We start from the raw sequence: 20641 nt of genomic DNA, 5'->3' as shown, positions 1-20641 counted from the left end.
AAAAGTATCGTGTTCGTTTTAACAAATATTTTTCTTAAATTAGTCTTTCTCAGTACGAAGTAATCTATTTAGAGCAATGACTAATAAAAAAAAAACGCCACAATCACAAAAGTACACAACATCTTTATTTATCATAAGAAATATAGTTATCAAAATGTATCATTCTCGATTTCAATCAGTCCTGATAAATAAGGATAGGCTCTGATACAATTATTTATTAAGTGTAATAAAAATGTAAAAAATGACATATATCTTATTTGTGTTAAATAAGTACATTTCTGACAACATACATGGCTTCATTGTCACATCCGAGCAGCAGAGTCGATCTATCGATGTCAATACTGTTTACTGGTTTGTGCATAGCAGCGCACAATGAAGTCACATTGACTTTTCCATTCGCACTAATGGTGTTCAACCAATGCGTATCTGTAGAATCTGATGTCGCAAAACAGACGGCAAGATCAGTCAGATGCAGTATTGCAACACACACACCAATAGTAAAAATAGCTTCTCACTTTGATCGCTTACCAAGTTTCAGTTTTGAGCTTTGTGCGTTATTCCAATGCCATAACTCCCCGCTGACGGAACAAGTGAAGAGATTGTCAGGCCTGTCTTGATGGAAGAGTATCTCGCTAACCGATTTCACGTGCGCATTGAGTTGCGATACCGGATAAGTATTCTGTCTCAAATCCCACACAGTTAAACTACCGTCACCACCGCCGGCGACTACAATATGCCTCTGCGTAGGATGGTGTGTGATACTCGTAGCTCCTATCTGTGCGGAAGTATTTTTGTTCCCTTACAAAGTGCTGTTAAGAAATTGCCGGAGACGCTTATGGTTTCGAACGTATATCAGAAGTAATATTCGCAGCACATACCTTGACCTGATCAGAAAGCATAAAGGTGGTGGCAGGAACATCACGATCATTTCTCAAGTCCCATACCTTCATGTGCCCCCGTGAATTTCCCGTTAGCACTTCACTGTGTCTTAAGAAATCGACGCAATATATGGAACAGCTGTCGGCACTTTCTAAGAAGCAAAATTGAAAAATGATGATGTACCTTTTCAAATATAATTGTCCAATCAAATAAGTATCCATGAATATATGCGTGTTCTCGTACTCATTAATATACTTACCAATAATTCTAACTGGCTTCTTCTCCGCAGCTGTGAGAAGATTAAGCTTCCCATCTTCTCCCACAGAAGCGATATCTTGTTCAAAAGTAGATAACGCGGTACAGGAAGCATAATCTGTTATTCTGCAAAAATGTGATTATTATAAATTGTGTTGTAATTGTCAACATGTGCTATAAATCTATAGTTTTATCAGTCTCCAAATTATATACTGTCAGATTAATCAAATTTACTCACTTGAAATTGTGAATAAATTCCCATGCCATATGTTCCTTGAATTCAGTATAGGCATCCTCATTAATTTGCAGCAATCTTACTGAACCCAAAGACGATGAGGCCACAAAGAAATCTCTGCTAATGAACTGAAAGTTTTTATTTCATATTAATATATATATATAGTAAATTAATAATCTTTTTATCATATAAAAAAATTAATTATTACCTTTAATTCGGTAACATCCCCTAGAAATGAATATGATGATAAAACTGTAGGAGACGGTTCCTCATCGTAATTTGTCCTAAATGTCCAATACGTTATTTTATTTACCTGTACACGAAAAATTGAACAGTCAACATTATCTCAATTTATATTTGTTACGTAGAATTTTCATTACCGTAAAATTAATTATTACTATAAAGTTAATTATTTAAAGTTAAATTGTTATAAAGTTTATTAGTCATAGAGCCAAAATATTACAACGATATGCTCTTAAAAAACAATAGTCTTCAAATGTTGAAGTAAAAATCAATTGAAAAAAACTGTTGATTAAATTAGGAGTACGATACAGTTGTTTTTTATATGTATACGATTTTATATAATAAAATTATAAATTTAGGTTAAGCGTGTACGAAGTAGTCCTACCGGGTTGTCCCAACTGCCAGTTAAGAAATGCTTTGCCTCTGTAAGATCTCCATGCTGCCACCTTATCTTGGAGATTTTCTCAGATATGAACGTCCCTTGCACGTTTTCGCCCATTATCAAAGAAAATCCATGCAAATTTGGAGAATAACCGGAATATCACAACGAATCAGCTGACTGCGAATCGCCCGCCCAAATATCGAAAGTACCGTTACAGTAAACGAGTTTAATCAATGAATTAACGTGATTTGATTTTTTCTTATCAAAGGATCAATTATCCTTCCAATTTTTCATAGTCTACCGATTTCTATATCGATGTTTCGTTAATCTGTTATTATTCCATCTTATTACTGACAGATAAGAAACCATGTTGCTCATCTCATTATTTGAAGATAAGATCATCCGGCTTACAGTTGAATCGTACTATCTGAAGAATGAAATGTCTCTCGATCCACGATTAAATTGTACAATTTAAAAATAAAAGGATCTCTCGTGTGATCCGCCGTTGAATGAAATTATTTAAAATAATATCGTCCGACATATAATTGAATCGTGTTACTTACGAGAATAAAGTCCGACTGACTTGTTATTGAGCTGCATCACATAGTCTGTTCTTTTTAGCTGCACCGCTGAACTGGTGCAATAAATTAGAGCAAGATAAGTATATTCTATCTCGCTCGAACTTATGCCAACAGTGCAGGTAAACAGAACAGACCGACAATTTCGAGCTGTCGGTAGAAACTGCGGCGAGTAGTGGCGGGTACGTTAAAGTTTAGTTAAAGTTCCAATTTAGAGGGGTCTCTTCTCAACCGACCGTTAGATGGCACTGGGCAAACCCTATTAATCTTTAATAATAATCCCTGGCAGTTAAATTATTATTAGTCTCGAAGTCTTCGCGGCTACGAACCGTTTCTGCTTGGCGATTGAATTGAGGTTAATTCAAGTGGTGTAATTCGCAGTGTAATTCGACGGTGAGTCAAGCGGACTTTTATTCTCAATTAGCATGACTCGATAACAAAAAACACTCTCGATTAGATATAAAGTCAGCAGCACACGGAGTGTTTTTTCTTGCTAGTTTGCTTGCGTGCTTCTATGTTGATTGATGCAAAGTTCAACTGAATTTCACTAAATGTGAAGTTCAGTTAACTCTGTAGTGATTGGCCAAATTCGATTTAATCTCAATCCCCAATCCGTAGTCTGATACGGGCTTTACACCATTCGGATTGAAATTTCTTTCTGATAAAACACAGTAAAGTCATCTGTTGGGAAAATACGACATTACTTTCCCTCCATACCCAATAGATATTTCTGATTATACATTATATATCTGGACGTTAATTTTTTTCTTCCATCAATTCTAACTTCTCCGTAATACATACAATTATAATTCTCGATTAAAAGATACCAGTATATCTAACCCCGATAAATCTAACGTTATCATTTGCATCGCATACTCATGTGCGAGTACACATTTCTAGAAAAGATCGATAATTAACTTTGAATTCTTTTCCAATCGTGCGGACAAGCGACCCACGTTATAAAATATGCCGTTCCCGCTGTCGAATTTCTCATCTCGGTGCGTTTTTTTGTTTATCGGGCAGCGCGAAAAGATGATAAAATCTATTTTCGCGGGCTGCGGAAGGCACCGTCGCTGTTTGAGGTCGGCGCTGTAATTTCGGTCACAACGGAGATGGGATTCGCAACCGTGCGATACACGTGTGACACACAAACGAAATGCCGGCTATCGCGCGTTGCTCCGTATCGTTGCTTTATCTCGGTGCGCTCCATTTGGCATACGGCAGTGGTGCGAGCGAACCTTCATGGAAAATGCGTAAGTACCAAAGTTCGAACCAGCTTGCATGTGTATTTTCCGATCAAAGTCACCGACGCGACGACACCGATTTCATCGGCCGTCTTATCTCGATCGGCTCTGCGATCCGAGAATTTAAAAGCCCACACCCGGGGAAAAATTATTATGCATATGATTATATATAATTATATAAAATCATACATGAATTTTGCACGTATATGTGGTTACATATACGATCATATGTGTCCACACGAGAAAAATGATGTTATGTCATTTAATTAAATGTCGATATCACGTACCGGTCGGAAGCACAAGTATAGCCAGGAGTATTTACTTCGATTATATTTGCGTATAATTTATAAACTACAGTATATTTTCGTGGACATATATGATTACATAAATTTTATACGTGATCCTTTCTTTCCCCGGGTAATTTCTACATGTAGATCTCAAGTTCGGAGTCAAAATCGAAACACGAACGCGATGGTCGCACTAACGGGACTACAAATGTCACTCATTTTCCTTTTTGTAACTTCGAACCTGATTTTTCTCCTTATCTTAGAAACGAGCAAAAAATTCCAAAATGAGCGAAACTATATAATAAAACTCGCACAAATGTGTGTATGATAGCATCACTTGATATTGAAATTATAAATAACATTCAAGCAAAAAATAGAATATGTACACATTAATTTTTAAACAATCTCCAGTCGTGAATGAAAGAAAAAATTCCATAAATCCGAGGAATTTAAGGATTCCAAGGGAAAAAATTCTTATCACTTCATTTTAAGCAATCCAATAAGGCCTTTTTGTGTGCATATTTCGAGGCGTTTCTCGCCGAGCGCGAATGAATGATTTGAACGCGACGCACCCTGCTGCAATTTTTAGCCGAGATTGAGGCCAATGTCACCAGCGACGATGTCACGGAAACGCATCAGGCGAGCTGCAAGATCGCGACGGAGGAAATGGTCGCGGACGCGCGTGCTACCGTCACGAGGGTGCTCACTGGAGCTTGCAAGGCGGGTGAGCCGAAAGAAACAACTCAATTTTATTTTCATCAATCATTCATTTGTAAATCTGCCGAAAAGAACATGCGCGAAGGACATATAAGATAGCTTTTCCCAGATGAAAAGGGAAATCACGATGATGTCAAAATGACGAGGAAATGACTATATGGTAAAAGACTCACTTTCCGATCGTGATTCGATTGTTATCTCGTCATTTCGACGTTATTTTTCACGTCATCGTGACGTCATCTGCTTTTACTTGGGTCATCGCATTGCGCGCGAATTCTGTGAAATAAGCGCAGGGGGGAAAAAATAGCTGAAAAAAGTAGCTGATCGACAGCATCAGTGTGACCGAAATAAACGTTCTTGATCTTTAATAGCAATGTTATTGAAACTAATATGCCATGCTATTGTTTGAATCATTTTAGTATTTGCGCGAAACGACATTGTTTCGTATTGATTTCAATCACACTTCCAATTCCCGCGATTTGCAGTTGAATTTTTAATTTTGACATATTCTTTCAATTCTCAACATTTTTTTAGCGCAATGCAATTATAACATTTAATTAAATTAAAGACGGTATCTCGTTATTTCAACGCGATAAATTTGATCGAAACCAAATACAGTTGAATACCGCAGATATTTGCGATGTCACTCCACGTGGCATCGATGTTCCGTCGAATCAACCACATATTTTGTGCTTTCAACTCATTCTTTCTTTCCGTGCGTCTGAACGATCAGCGATGATGTTGAAAAGAAACTAGAAAGAAGTAATTTTAATTTATCATCATAATTAATTTCAATGATTCCTCGCAAAGAAGAAAACTTCGCGTTGTTCGAGCGCTCATTCGAAAAGGAATATTCGTTCGATCGTTCGCTGTCGAAATTGTCCATAAAGACAATCCCAACCCGCCGCTCGCGATTCCAAATTGAACTTTAAGAGCCGGTTAATTCCTTAACGGGACAAAATCCCTTAATCCCTCGTGCCTTTCCACGCGGGGAATTAACAACTGATAATTCGTAAGAAAGGAAAGAAAGAAGAGAAACTTACGTTTCCAGAAACGATGAACGAAAAGTTCGCGAGCCTGGAGGAGAAGTTGACGAGGGAATTCGCGGACATGAAGTGGCTGCTTTACAGCGTCCTGGAGCAGTGTCCGGATCAGTTGAAAAATATTCGGGATGCTGTTTACGACGCCGAGACGCCCGACGATTATCCGTCTCCGCGACAGGACGAGATAGACCGATTCAACAACAGCCTGCAGAGCTTGTCGACGACGAGCGGTCAGTCGGCCAACTCCGAGATGAATCTCTCTCCATCTCTCTTGATGAAACAAAACAAAATACCGCCACGCGCGTCTACCAAATTTCCCAGGCGACTTTCGACGAGATGAGGCGCGAAGCGCGCGCGTTTGTTCGACGAAGCGTAGTTTGTTACTACGCGACGTTCTTAGTAGTCGGAAGTTAACTTTGCGCTCTCGGCCGGTGCGCGGTTCTTCATCAACAGCAGCGGGCTCTCTCAAGTTCGCAAGCGTCGTCCGCTCGCCGGCATTCGATCCTACGACCTGTGACACGAATCAAATTAGTTGCATGCAAATGTGAACCCGCTGGTAAAACGACGATTATTTTTCAACAGCAGCCGGCCGCGTGCTGCATTACGATTACGGCTCGAGCGACGGATAAAAGGATTTGTATATTTTGGTATTTTTATTCAATCGTTAAGGAAAAAAAAGTAAAAATGAGTCTCGCGCGCGCGAGGAAGTTGAGCTTTTTCGTGTTACGAAAATGAAAATGGCTCTCGGGCGTGTTATTAAAACGCGAGATAAAATTCGGAAAGGACAGAGTTCAACGGGAGCCGAACGGACGGAAATGGGTACGTCATGATTCGCGATCCGATTCCGAGAACTCCCGATCCGTCTTTCACCCGTGAGTCGGAATTTTTGTTCTGTATTCAAAGTGATTTCATTGCGTGATTGATTATAAACATTGGATATAAACAAAGGGTATACCAGAAGTCAATGGACAGATTTCACGGACACGTAGGACGGTTTGAGATGAGTGAAAAAGCTCCACCATTTTGCAGGCAAAACACGCGAAATTTCGAGTCATTAATTATGGAAAATCGCCATATACAGGGCTTTCTTTAATTAGTCAACATTTTATCTCGTACATGGGCAAATTTCATATATGATCTTTTTTCCTTTTCCTAGGAAGTCTAGTTAGTAGTACTAGTTAAGTCTTAGAAAATCTGTTATTGTACATCTTTGACGCTACACATAGGAATAGTTATTTCCGTTTCCTCCATTCGAAGACTTATAATGTATATAATGTAGATCCAAACGAGCTTAATGTAGAAAATTTCGACTCGATCATCCTCGATAGCTTTCGAAATATATAGAAATACACGAAACGCGAACTTCCTAGAGAGCCAAGCTTGAGCGGCTCGCAAAACGTAATATTTTAATTCCGGGTCAGTAAACACACACGCACATTCGAGTGTGCGTGTGTACATTTGCATCGTGTTCCAGAGTAACGTCAAAGAATGTAATGCGGATCTTGCATGTTGTGAAGTCTTGCGCTTCTTGCGCACACAATACGCATTGTGGTTGCATCGGAGCCTAAGCTAAACATTTGTATGTAAGGGATGTGTGGCTTTATGCAAATTATGGAAATCTGTCGAGGACGCGTAGAAAGTTCACGGTGTCCATGGGGAGCATAACGACAAAGCCGCAGCTTAGCCGGGATAAACATGATTCCACCGGAATGAATAGTGCAACGAAGTACCCCGAGATATTTATCCCGGCCGGGCGGTAGATGATTAACTCAACCGCAAGCCAGAAAGCATTTGAATGTCAACGAAACATTACAATGTCCGTCGAGAAATTTGCAAGCAGCCGCTCTTGAAGTTTCGTCGCAATTACGTAATAACAATTAAAACGCGCCGGATAGATATCAATTACCGGGCTTCACCCGTCATTCTGATCGAAGTGTGCGCATCGCGCAATGTCTCATATATATATATATATATATATATAATTCTGAAATTTATTTACAATATCTATATAATACCTGTACATTAGTCTTTAATATTACAATAATTTTTTAAACTTTCATTTTATACATAAATATGTCAAATCAGGAAAAAATTCAATGTTTTATGATGCTTGCACATGTATAAGTTTATAATAAAATACAAAAACGATTATTAAAATTCCTATTACGCATCGTTAGTTCGATTAGCTTCTGTACCACGCATATATTACAAGTTTACCTTTTACAAGTTTATGTTTGGTCAAACGAATCCTCTTAAAGAGCTAAATAACAAGAATGTCCAGTGTCAGATATGTGTCAACGGCACTGGTTCTTTCACTTTACCAAACTTTCCTTCGCTTTCGTATAGATTTATCGAAATTATTGAGTGGAGTTTCCGACGGCATGCTTAATTCAATAGCAGATCTATTAGAGAAGATGGCAAGACGCGGCAGTTGCGCGAGTTAGCCACCCGACATACCGAAAAATCCGTAACGCGAGTCTGCTTTTCCGTTTCAGGTTCGACGAGCGTGTTCATCTATTATTGGCAGGTGGAGAACTTCGACGGGATGCTGGCGAGCTGGCCGACCGGTCGCTCGGTGCGCAGCCCTACCTTCCACGCCGGTCCAAGCGGCTACACCTTGTACCTGAGAGTCACGCCCAAATATTTCCCCGACGGTACGATCTTCGTGGGTGTCGGATTGACTCGCGGCCCTTACGACTTCGTTCTCGCGTGGCCGTTCCCATTTAGGATCCGTCTCGAGGTGAGACCGCGACGTCGATGTGAAAAAAAAATAAAGAGAGAAAGGCAGGCAGAGAGAGGGTGGCCCGGGTGATTCTCGTTTCGCCCCGGGGGTGAATTGGTAACTCGTTTGAGATTTTACTTCGGGTTACCTCGGGACAGGAGTAACGCAATTGCGAGACGGCGCAAAAGAGAGAGCCGGCCGGCCGGCCGTCCGTCCGTCCGCGGCTAAGACGAAAAACGCGGAGCCGGAGTTTGTCGCAGGGAATCGACATCTCGGGCTGCGACCGCCGGTGGAGGACGGTGCCATCTCTCTCGTGAGAGACCGCTTCGGATGAAACTTCCGTAATGCGATCGGATAATTTCAAAGCGAGTTAAGAGTTTCGAATGCGTACGCCGAGAGTTTCGTAACGTACATATCGTGCGCAGAGAAAAAGGTTTCTTTACACGGAAACAAAATTCGTCTTAAATCAAGAACGGATATTCTCATATATGTAAGCGAGAATATCATCAATCTCCTTAGGAGACTTTTAGTCTTGATCGAATTTATTTTTTGACGCAAGTATTACTTGAATTTAATTCAACACTGAAAGTCTTCCAAGAAGATTATAATATTCTTGCACATATATGTGAGAATATCTATTCTTGATTCAAGATTAATTTTTTTTCCCGTGTGGATGTAGCATTTCTATTTATTTGATTAAAATTTGTCTCATAGAAACATATACGAAATACTGTTTGAGTAAAAATTTTACTCTCATTCAAGAAAACTCTATTATTCGACAGAAAGAACGCTATTACTTGGAATAATATCTTTCAACCGAATGAAATATTACTTGGTTACGATAAATATGTAAAATGAAATAAATAATTTCTTTGTAAGAAAATTATCTTTTGTTTCAAACAAATCTTTTATTTAAAATAAAGATACATATTCGTTGGAAAGTCTGACGATCGTTCTTATTAATCGAGACATCAGTTTCTTCGGAGCCAGTGAGGAAATTTGGATGCAGTGAAATTTGTTAAATTTGAACGAAAATCTTTCTCTCAGTGTGCGACCTCATGTCGACTGAAATTTCCGTCGACTGTTCGAGTCGCGTTACAAACGAACAGCAAGTGACGGGAAAATCAAGCCGGGTTTTCCAGTCTGAAACAGCCGTCTCTCTTTCTCTCTTTTTTTCATTTCTCTGAATTGCGGTATTTTGCAAAAATGGAATTACCTATTGTAGAGTTAGGTCGTCATCGAAGAGATCAGTTATCCGCGAGTTTCTACTTCTTATTTAGATTTGGAATTTTTCACGCATGTGTCTGGCAACGTTGATTGAAGCGTCGATTGAAACGCGATCGACGTTTCAATCGGCATAAAATCGGCAGGTTTTAGATCACTCGCCGAGAGATATGCGCGAGGACCGGCGATCTCGTGTCTGGGATCCGGCTACGCTCTGCACGGAACATTTTTGGGGCCGGCCCCCGTTAACGGGGAAGCCTGACAATCCAGAGTGCGTCGGATTGAGTATCCCCAGACGTGTCGTTCGATCGAAACTACCGTCAGCGGTGTCTCAGCGACACTCCAGATATACCAGATACACGTGGAACGGAGGTATGCTGATCAAACTTATCGTTTACCTATAAACTATATAAGATAAATATAAATATAGTCATCAAGTAAGAATGTTTGTTACACATAATTGTACTCTTGCTATATTATATATCACGACGAAAACAAATATACGCTTCTTAATATATTTTCTTACTGCTTGTAATATTATACGTGGAGTGAAAGAAAGGATGATAAAATAAAGAAGGTGAGAAAGAAGGGAGTCTAGTTAAAAGAGTAATTATATATTGAATAGTAATTAAGTAGACAACAGGTTTTATAGAATTTATTGGATATAAACCAGACGCAATTTAACAGTCGTTTAAAAAATATACGGTTCGAAGTCGTTAACAGCAAATCAATTACGATCTTATCGGTGAGAAGGGGAGGAGGGATGATGGGTACATACAAATAAATACATAGCTATATCGAGACACTCTTAAAAACAAATGAAGATTCCTTTAAGCTCTAACTCTAGCTAGCATCGATAATTACATCGATTATATCTCCTGTATGCATCCTTCCTTGCGGGACAACAATACATTCGCGCGCAGCGGTAAAATTCTCCAACGACAAAGGCGGCAGGAGACAATACGCGTTTTCGCGTTTAGAAGTTGCATATATAAAATATCTAGATCGCGCAATTGCGTGCGTGTGTGTGTGCGGTAGTAGTGGTGGTCGTGGTGTGTTCGTGTATGTGTGTGTGTGTGTGTGTGTACATTTTTTCGTTCACATTTACATCCGTTTAACTATAACGAGGCGAAGTAAGCACATATAACTAGGCGAAGGTAAGTATTCGCGTCGAGTCGCGGACGCTGCGAAGAAAACGCAATTATCCGGCTTGTTTGGATTTCCGGAAGAGAAAGTGAAATTTCTTGCTTGTAAGGGTTGTTGCGCCGTATTGACTAGATCTTTCTTTTTTTTTCCTTTTTCTTTTATCGAACTTTTCGATCGGTGCGTTTCGCGCGTGAATCTTTTTACGGGGAGCAACACCGCTCTCGGAAATGCGAAAAAGAAAGTTGTAAAATCCTGAAATCGTGAAGCCTGAGGTCGGCGCCCACGCGTCAAGTTTTATCGAGCAGATTAGCTCTCCAGCGTGTCGCGTAGAGCCGTTTGACCGGGTAGATAGACCTGCTGCGGCACTCGTTGTAATCGGTAATCGTATTCCTCACGATCGAGCGCGTCCCAAGTGTTTTGTTTGGCGGCGTTCAGCAGCGCTCGGTACAGCGTAACTGGAAGTCGAACGTTGTCGCTCGCGCGGAAGTCCTGCGGATCCCGTAGAGTGGGTGTACTCACGGGAAAACTCCTTTTTCTGCCGCATCCTATGCAGAATCGAAAACGCTTTATGAAACGCTGCACGAAGGTTCCAACGTCGCGTTTAAGCGGAAAGTTTCTGTTTTTTTCTCGCCCAATTTCTTTTGCACGAAGAAATGATATTTCGTTTTGTTTGTGTTTCGAGATGTTAAAATCAATATATCGCGTTTCCCGCAAAATCGGAACTCTCAAATATCCCCATCTTTTGATTCGTTCACGGAGAAAAAGGTTTCTTTAGATTTAGCATTTCTATTCATTCGACTAAAATTTGTCTCATATAGAAACAACATATGCGAAATATTAATCGTTCTAGTGAAAATTTGATTATCTCATTCAAGAAAACTCTATTATTTAACAGAGAGAACAATTATGAAATTTGCTTGGATGCAATAAAATTGATTAAATCTGAAGAAATCTTTTTCTCAGTGCTCTCTCTAAATTTCATTTTATGTTTCTATTTCTACATATTTTACTTCTATTTTTACTTCTATATATTTCTGTTTCATCTGGATTTAAATTTTCGAATATTTTTAAAAGATTTGAATCTTGATTGTACAATAATATATTATAATATATTATAATCGTCGAGAATGAAGAGAGGAATTATTTCTCACCCGTAAAAGCGTTGCAGAAAGGTCTTTTTGTTTTCATTGTCCTCTCCGTCGTAAGAGCGTCCAAAAGTTGCCGTTCGAACTGTAAGAGCTAATTTTATTTTCACGTTTTATTTTCCCGAGACATGCGCGACACTCATTATTCGTTAATGCGAAAGTAACGCGGAATATCTATCATTTGCGTTTATCGTTCTGTCGTTTCTTTTTTACGATCGAGGGATGTAATTACACAAAATAAGATCTGTATTCTAGACCCGTAATTTTGAAACTGTATTTTATTGAGCTCTAAAGGTAATCACAGTTTAACAAAAAAAATAAAAATATCAGAACGGGACTAATCATTTCTCGTAGTTTTTCAGACGCTGAATACGAATCCGGTTTCCAAATTGCTCCATCACGTCACAATTTTAGAAATTTGCAGTTAAGATTGAAAAAAAGCTATTTTCACATATTTTTTTAACGTATTTATTATATAATAGTTACGATATGTGACATATTGGAGATGTTTTATTACAATCAAAATTAAGCATATTGTTAGGATTTTCAGCCTTCAAAAAGAATTTTTGGAATGTCGGCTGTAATTAATAAGGTGTTCATGGTTAAATATGTATGATGTCTGTTGCGAGAAAACTGTGAATTAGATCATTAGATCATAGACGATTTACCAAATAGCTGTCAATTATTTTTATTTAAACTTAAGGGTCTTTTAAAGTCGCTCAGTATGAATCCAATGCCAAAATTGACAAAAATCGTAGAATTAGTATAACCGATGAGAAAACTAAATTATGTTTTGATTCTAGCAAAAAATCGTACAAAAGATTTTCACACTACTCAATACAAATTTTTTATCGGTCATAGAAATTGCTGACAACACAAGAAATTCCTCTTGAGAGCTGAAAATTCTAACAATATATTTTATTATTAATTTTAATTTACTAATTATAATGTGACAAAATATGTGAAAATAGGCCTATTTGCGACATCAATTAAGAATTTCTCAAAAATCGTAACGGGATAAGGGAATCTTGAAGCCGTAATTCACATTTCGCATCCAAAAACTTATAAGAAACCAATAGTCTCGTTCCAGTCTTCGAAAAGAAGTTACTTTTTCTCAACTGTGTGTTCATTCGACAGTTAATGTTTGTTAACACAAGAGCTCCGGTCCTCGCTTCGTCGGATCCGAAGGGCTATGAAAGGGCACAACACGCGAAAACATATATATATATATATATATATATATTACCTTGTCCCTCGAAATCTCGGTGTTTGCCACTTTCAGCAGGCACATGCAGGCCAACGCGCAACAGAGGTATTCGGTAACCTGTTGAACGAAACAAAAGGTTAACAGACGCAAAGCTCTAATCCCCTTACGTAATATCCCGATGAGATGCGAATAACGTAATAAAAAAAGAATCGGATAGTGCTGAGCGGTGTGTGTGTGTGTATCGCGTGCGAGCGATTTGCAATAAATGTTCTCGTTATGTAAACGTTCGTTGTAAAGGCCGCGAAGCCACAAACGCGTGCGGCTTAATCTCCTTAAACGCTTTAGATTCGATTTTGCTCAATGGTTTAATTAATTTAATTGACAATTAGCGAAGATGCGATACGGTCATCATGCGACGGAACGTGCGACAAAACGCGTTCAAATAGACGAACGCGTAAGAAGACCCGCTTTAATTAACTCCGCGGGGATAATCGATAACGATAATCTACGTGTCAACCGATGTGTGTCTTCCGATGTAAATTTGCACTGCAGGAAGATGAGAAAAAGAAAAATCCGCGCGCTCGATATCGCGCCTTTTTTCACGCGAGAGCTTCCCGCCGCGAATCGCTGCGCCGAACCCCAGCAACGGACGCGCGTATCGTGACGTTTCTTTAGTACGGAGTGTATCTTTAAAATGCGGCACGTGGTTTTTTTTGCACGGAGAAAACAATTCTTTCATAAACATTGATTTTATATGGACTTTATAAACACCTTGACATAATATTTTACAGATGTTTTTAAACTGTATCACTTGATAATATATTGTATTTTTAAATATTGAAATTATAACATAGTGTAGAAACATTATTTTTAACGTTTCAGCCAAATATCGTCAACAGTAACGTAGTATAAAATATTGAGAAATACATATTTGAAAACGTTACATGTTATAATTAAATTAATTAAAATATCATAACGTTGTGTTAATGTTTTCTTGCTTACTGGGTTATCATAACGTTATTTGATTTTCACTATCAATGAGATTTACTGTCAATGTGTATCTCGATACTAAGCAACGTCGAGTTATTCGGATAGAAATCTTCATGTTCACCAAAATAATTTCTTTAAAGTCAAATCGATGAAATATTTTATATAACGAGGATTCTCGTTAAATCTCTCGTCAATCAATGCGTATAAGAAATTTCGCTTTTATTCTTTTACTTCTTTTCTATATTCGTGGCGAAGTACTTCGCATAATCACACACAATTTCAGGAGTATCACAAGATACATATAGAGTGTCCCAAAAAAATGTATACACACTTTGAATGATTATAAAGTCAGCGTTCATACAGTTCATTTTCAAAGATGCAAAAGAATCTATAGAAATGAATAATTTTTTTTCTTTTGCCTGTTTTTAAACTGATCACCATTCTCTGGTCCAGGCACTGCAGTTAACGCGAAGCTGTTAAAGTGTGTACACATTTTTTGAGAAGGGGGGACACCCTGTATATCGAAACTTATCACACCCGAGAATCAGAATATTGAAAAGAAGGACACATGTGTGCCAGGAGGTCAATTAAAATCTAAGGAGCCGCATCTCGAATAAAATCAGTCATCTCGACCGCACGCTGAAAAAAAGAATTAGGTAAGTGCTGAAATTTGGCGAATATTTGCCGACCAAACATTTGGATTACTACAATCAAATAATTTAGTTCCACATACTATATATATACAATACCGTGATTCCGTACATTGTATATTTAGCATACCGAACTAAATTATTTGGTTACAGTGAACGAATATTCGGTCGGCGAGTATTCGCCGAATTCTAGGTACTTGTTACCGAATCCTTTTTTTCCGTGTACACCGAAGTCGAAGTCGAGAGACTCTTCTTTGAATGAAACGAACACGAATTTAACCTTCGTCCCGTCCCGACGACTTGAAGAGTCAGTCTCGCGGATTCACCGGACCAACCTTCATGTTCCCTGATCTTCCTTGGACACGCCGAACGGCTCTCGTAGGACCTTCCAAGTGTCTTCAGGACGCACCTCTGTCGGAACGTCACGCTCTCTCTCTTTCCTTCTCGGTCAACTGTCAACGCGTACCGCGTCTGTTCGCCAAAGGGTTGTCGCGCGCGGTTCAAGCCTGTGGGCTTCTCCTTCTCGTTTGCGGGGCAAAATCGCGCGGCCGCTCTTCAAATACGAGCCCCTCCATGTCTCCCCCTCTCCTTCCCTCCTCCCTCCTGCGGTAAGTGCCTATGGGGGTGCATGCAAGCAACTGGAGAACGCATGACCGCAAGGGCGCCGGCAACTTGCTCGTATTTCACACCTCCCCCTTTCCCCCTCCCCGAAACCAGACCCTCTCTTCGCATCCGTAAAGATGCGCCTGCGATTTCGTAGGCGAGCTACGGAACGCGTCGTGTGTCCACTTTGACCCTTCTAAGACAATGTTTTTTTTATCGCTTTTAATTCCACCAGGCAGAGGCACAGAGAGGGAACCTCCTCTGCACGCGGGGGCGCTCGGGGCTATTTTTATTTTCTTCGGGTATCGAGTAAAGGAGCAAGGAGAGAGAGAGAGAGAGAGGAAGGAAGAAAAGAAGGGAGGGAGAGAAATATACGGTGTATTAATAACAACGTAACAATTACGTCGTTATTCTTTATAATTAGCAGAAACACACACGGATGATTATACATCGGTCGGAATATAAAATAACTTCCCGCCGACGCTGAAAATTTCACACTCGCCCCGATTTCGCTTTCTTTCTCTCTTTCTCTCTCTCTTTCGCTGCGATCTCGCTTTTAATTCGATTATCGTTGATTTTCCATCTGATCCCTCCTATTAAAACCGACTCAATCTTCGCATTTAATTCAAACCTAATTTGATCAATTAATTGACCATTTAATTGTACGGTTACGTTCATATTTGAACAGATAAGAAAATTTATGTATGTTGCAAACGGTCTTAAATTCCTAAATTCTCGTGTTCCTTTAACATGGGGAATGTGTTTATAGGTACACATATAAGCGAGATCTACAATGAGAATTTAAGCTCTAAGCCTTATGAAATGGACCAATCACAGTCGAATTATAGACGGAGGATCAATTATAATCGGTCAGTTTCTTAAATCTTATGCCTTAAATTCTCATTGTAGACCCCGCTTTACGCGTCCATCCCAACGCGTTTCTGAAAAGGAATTTTTTTAAACGGTACACGATATGTAATTCCACAAAATATCGATTTTTTACTTCCCCGGCCGAGAGCGCTCGAGCGACGTTCCTGTGGCTGGATTATATGATTCTCTCTGTTGTAGATAGGTGTTGTTCTACTTCTCCGTGACTATTCACGGAGTACGCATCTTATGTACTTCGGCCGAGGCGGTACATGTTGCCTCTTAAGATCCACGGATCATAAGTTATGTCGCGTACGGGTCGCGCGCGATTTAATGGCCGGTTTCAGGCGGTATTAATGGCAAAGCGCGTGTAGCACAGAACGCTGTTCTTCATCGGTGTTTCACGCCGCTCGTGCGAAAGAGAACTCTCTCTCTCTCTTCCTCTCTTTCTCTTTCTCTCTCTGTCGCTGTGTATTTATTATATCGCGTGCGTGCGTTTTCAATTCGAGCGGCAGGCTTCAAAAACAATCCGATACCGTAATGGAATATCATGTCGATTAATTGGCCGTCTGTGCGTAACGTCCTGTGTGTTTGTGTGTGTACGTCAATTGGAAGTTAAATTGCACAAAGCGCGCACAAAGTGAAGAAGTAACTGTAATGCGTATCGTACATCGGGGAAAAAACAAAATAATTTGCCGGCACAATTTTACAATACTGTCGCGGGCGAAATGTCTGTCAGCTGTCCACTACGTGGGTAGTGAAATAAAAATGTCAAGAGTTGTCAATTGCCATTCGCCGGATTTGTTTCGCTGAATCTAGAAGTTACTTTGTTGCAAGGACAAACTGATAAATACGAAGATGAACAAATTAGGAAAACACTGTTTTCTTTTAACGTGTCCTAAGGACAAATTCACTCGGCAAAATTTTTCTATCCTAGCGACAAAACTGGTTCTGCTTTTATTGCGAATAATTCGTTAATTTGGTCATCGTCAGCTGGTATCAACGAATTTGAATTTGAATTTTGTCGCTGTCGCAACGAATATGCAGCTGTGGCAATGATGATTTTGCTGTGGTTTTACAACAGCAAAATTATTTTTCTGCTGTGAAAGAGTGTCGAGAAATGCGCGATGTTCTAATGGTTCTCAGTCAAAGCGATTTGATTTCGATCGTTATTTTACGGTGAATATATTGTGTGTACAAAATACTTTATATCACTACATTGAGGAAGAAAAGACTTGATAATTTATTTGCAAAATATAAGGTTTATTTCGGAGAAATAAATGTTTATTTAAATATGGCGAAATAATATTTTATTCCTAGCAAATGAATTTTATATATATTTTTTCTTGATAATTGCTAATTGGACAATTAATAAGAAAACTCAAGTATATTTCATAAAAATATATATTCCGTTATCGCAAAGTTAAATTTCTTTCTAACCGATAAATATCGAGGAAAATATCACAGAAAAACATTTATTTCGCGACATTTCAATGTCTTTTTCTTAGTGTATCATCGTTTATCACGAATTCTTCTCACGCACGTAGAAAAATAACCAAATTAGTGAATTATTCGTAATTAGAGCGAAAAAAGTTTTGTTACCAGGATAAAAAAATTCTGTTAAATGAATTTATCCTCGGAATACTTTAATTTGACACTTTAATCAAATTAATATTCTGATACATTAATTAATTTGTTCTTATAGCGAATAATCCAGCGAGTGGTAACTAGTATTCTTAACCAATCATTTTGCTGTCCACACAGTAACTGACGGATTTGCTGTGCTAGCAAGTTATTTTCTCTGTGCAGTTTTGATGCGATCCTAATAAGATCTACGACGATGATCTTCGTTAGGCATAAGCAGGATGTTTATATTTTGATCGCGTTAGATTTCAATAATAAAATTAAACTAAAACTGAACAAAGTTAAATGTGAACAGTAAATGTTGATAATAAATCTTAATAATTTGGCTTCATTGAAAAACTGCCGACTTATTGTCATCCAGTTTTCCTCGACTGATTTTCAGATGATATTTCCGCTTCAAAAACTTTTGAGATGTCATTAGCTTACGAATTAAGGAACTGGAAAAAGAGCTTCGCGTAGATAAAACTCCGCACACGAACTGCAGACTCGTTTAATAAAAAACTCCGTTTTCTCGCTCGAAAGCGGACATTACGTTAACGGGAAATTTGGATTTTACATTTTATTATTATGTAAAACCGCAAACAAGCTTGATATTAAAAATTCATGCAAAATGATGGTTTTCACCGGAAATGAGAACTTTTCGCGAAAATTTATTTCGGATTCGCCAAAGAGACCGTTGTTAAAATTTATTTCAGTCCAAATGTATGTATCTTGTTATATATACGCATTAGTGCAAATATCACGTATTCACACTCCCACACGAGAAAAATTAATAAACGCTGAAATAAAATGCCAACAGTTAAGACTAAATATATATAGATCTGTAAAATTTACATTCAACGGAATTCTCGACATACAAGTGAACAAAAGAAGAAGGAAATTCCGTTTGAAAAGGTGTCCTTCCTTCGAGAACGATCTACCTTACGAGAAGTTACAAATCATAGATCAACGGCACACTTGATGCTTCACGATAAGCGAATAACAGTGACAAACTTCGTCTCGTTTCGGCTCTCTATTTGCGTGACGAAGAAGTATAAACGCGCTATTTCCACCGAGGTTTCCTCGCGCGTGCATGATTTATCGCGCTACTTACGCACAACAAACGAGAACTATGGACTATGCAGAAAAAAAAAGGTCGGAAGCGGCGGGACCGAACAGGGGATTAGTGTCGATTAAATCGGCGGCTGCCAGGAAGTCTCAGCACAGGCGGACGCGATAAGAGTCTCCGTGTGAAAATCGTAGAAAAAACAGCTGGGGTTAAGTACTTACACAATTCCCACATCAGAACCCGCTGCGTTACGATCAGGTCGTTCAACCCGCGTCACCGTAGCGACTCGGACGATTTTCTTTTTCTTTTCTTCTTATTTTCATCTGAACTTTTGACCACGCAATGTCTACGTTCAAATCGACGAGTTTAAATCTGATTCTAAATCGGCAGGTGGACAAACGTTACTGCACGTGAATGCCGAGAAAAATACTTAATGTCAACTATAAATTAGCAAGTGTTGTATAAAATATATTTATAGATCGCTTTTAAATGAATATTAATTTTAGTGTAATCGTAACGATATATCGACAGCTGATGCTGAATCGAACGGAAAAGCTATCGGTTTGTTTCAATAAGTAATGCGGACCATTAATTTTAGATATGACGCGTCGACACACATACGCTGAATTAAATAACGCAAAGCGGTAAATCATCGCCACCCACGGATACCGCGTAATACGCGCACTTATGAATAAGAGATGCGACTTATGTAAAATACTGAACCGTACTAGTAGGTATCACATAAAATGAGTACGTTTATAGCAGAGCCCGCGTTTATGCGAGTTGCATTTGCATGCAGTAACGTAGCTTAAAACGTTTATCGGACAACAGCCGTTATCTAAAGCAGTTATTTAAGATAAAATTTGGATCCAATATTTTATTAATCACCCTGAAACGTGTACGTCATCTAGTCTGAAAAAAAGGAAAAGACCGACTTTTTCATGTATCCAACTCGCGAGGAATACGCAAAATTGTTATAAATAATATATAAATTTTAGTTGAAATGATGGCGATTATATCCTCGATACGAAAAGATGTATAAAGACACGTATATAATCCTGGCTTGAATTAGCCAGGTATAACAGTATAATATGTAAGAACCTGTTTCTAGAGCTGCCCGGATAGCTCAGTCGGTAGAGCATCAGACTTTTAATCTGAGGGTCCAGGGTTCGAGTCCCTGTTCGGGCGTTTTTTTTTTTAATTATTTTCCAACAGAATAACGAAAATGCCCAATCCTTACCGTATATGTATTATAGAATATAACGTGTCTAAATTTTACGAACGGATAGGTATGTTTAATACTGGCGAAAATTAAGTGAGCGGAATCATGTCAAAATTTGTGGTTCTTTTTTTTCCGTTTACACCAATAATTGTAGAAGTTCGATGAGTGGACCGCAGATTTTGCTTATTAAATGTGTAATTAAAGATATTATAAAAAATGCATGAAAAAAGGGAAAATCTTTTACAATGATTTATCGACGTTTAATTTACAAGATACTCTTATCGGTTTCATAAATGTTTAAAATTAAACA

At 38.8% G+C, this 20641-nt stretch overlaps 3 protein-coding genes and 1 non-coding gene across 7 annotated transcripts; 2 read left to right on the top strand and 2 right to left on the bottom strand.

Annotated features, from left to right (window-relative positions):
• Positions 1-103: 103 nt before the first annotated feature.
• LOC106752384 (nucleoporin Nup43) lies at positions 104-2545 on the bottom strand. Its single transcript, XM_014634055.1, has 7 exons — positions 1998-2545; positions 1578-1682; positions 1373-1497; positions 1139-1260; positions 879-1030; positions 529-775; positions 104-435 (listed from the first exon to the last, which is right to left on the bottom strand). The coding sequence occupies exons 1-7, from the start codon at positions 2109-2111 to the stop codon at positions 263-265; spliced, it is 1038 nt and encodes a 345-aa protein (XP_014489541.1). The 5' UTR covers positions 2112-2545; the 3' UTR covers positions 104-262.
• A 210-nt stretch (positions 2546-2755) lies between these two features.
• Positions 2756-10367, top strand: LOC106752385 (TNF receptor-associated factor 6-like). Of its 2 annotated transcripts, XM_014634056.1 has the most exons (6): positions 2756-2965; positions 3596-3825; positions 4693-4827; positions 5872-6093; positions 8359-8603; positions 9956-10367. In XM_014634056.1, the coding sequence occupies exons 2-6, from the start codon at positions 3729-3731 to the stop codon at positions 10211-10213; spliced, it is 957 nt and encodes a 318-aa protein (XP_014489542.1). In that variant the 5' UTR covers positions 2756-2965; positions 3596-3728; the 3' UTR covers positions 10214-10367. The 2 variants fall into 2 exon arrangements, with proteins under 2 accessions (XP_014489542.1, XP_014489543.1); XM_014634057.1 differs by lacking the exon at positions 3596-3825.
• An 81-nt stretch (positions 10368-10448) lies between these two features.
• On the bottom strand, positions 10449-15498 carry LOC106752298 (cardioactive peptide). 3 transcript variants are annotated; one of them, XM_014633894.1, is made up of 4 exons: positions 15228-15498; positions 13347-13424; positions 12107-12194; positions 10449-11500 (listed from the first exon to the last, which is right to left on the bottom strand). In XM_014633894.1, the coding sequence occupies exons 2-4, from the start codon at positions 13389-13391 to the stop codon at positions 11262-11264; spliced, it is 372 nt and encodes a 123-aa protein (XP_014489380.1). In that variant the 5' UTR covers positions 13392-13424; positions 15228-15498; the 3' UTR covers positions 10449-11261. The 3 variants fall into 3 exon arrangements, with proteins under 3 accessions (XP_014489380.1, XP_014489378.1, XP_014489379.1); XM_014633892.1 differs by having other exon boundaries at positions 15283-15498; XM_014633893.1 differs by having other exon boundaries at positions 12107-12185; positions 15283-15498.
• Positions 15499-20224: 4726 nt separating this feature from the next.
• Trnak-uuu lies at positions 20225-20297 on the top strand. The gene has a single exon. It is a non-coding gene; the product is annotated as a tRNA-Lys (tRNA).
• Positions 20298-20641: the final 344 nt, after the last annotated feature.

This window comes from Dinoponera quadriceps, unplaced genomic scaffold (genome assembly GCF_001313825.1).
Source record: "Dinoponera quadriceps isolate SergipeBrazil2010 unplaced genomic scaffold, ASM131382v1 scaffold248, whole genome shotgun sequence".
NCBI classification, from domain to species: domain Eukaryota; kingdom Metazoa; phylum Arthropoda; class Insecta; order Hymenoptera; family Formicidae; genus Dinoponera; species Dinoponera quadriceps.
This window is presented reverse-complemented; position numbering and strand designations above follow the sequence as displayed.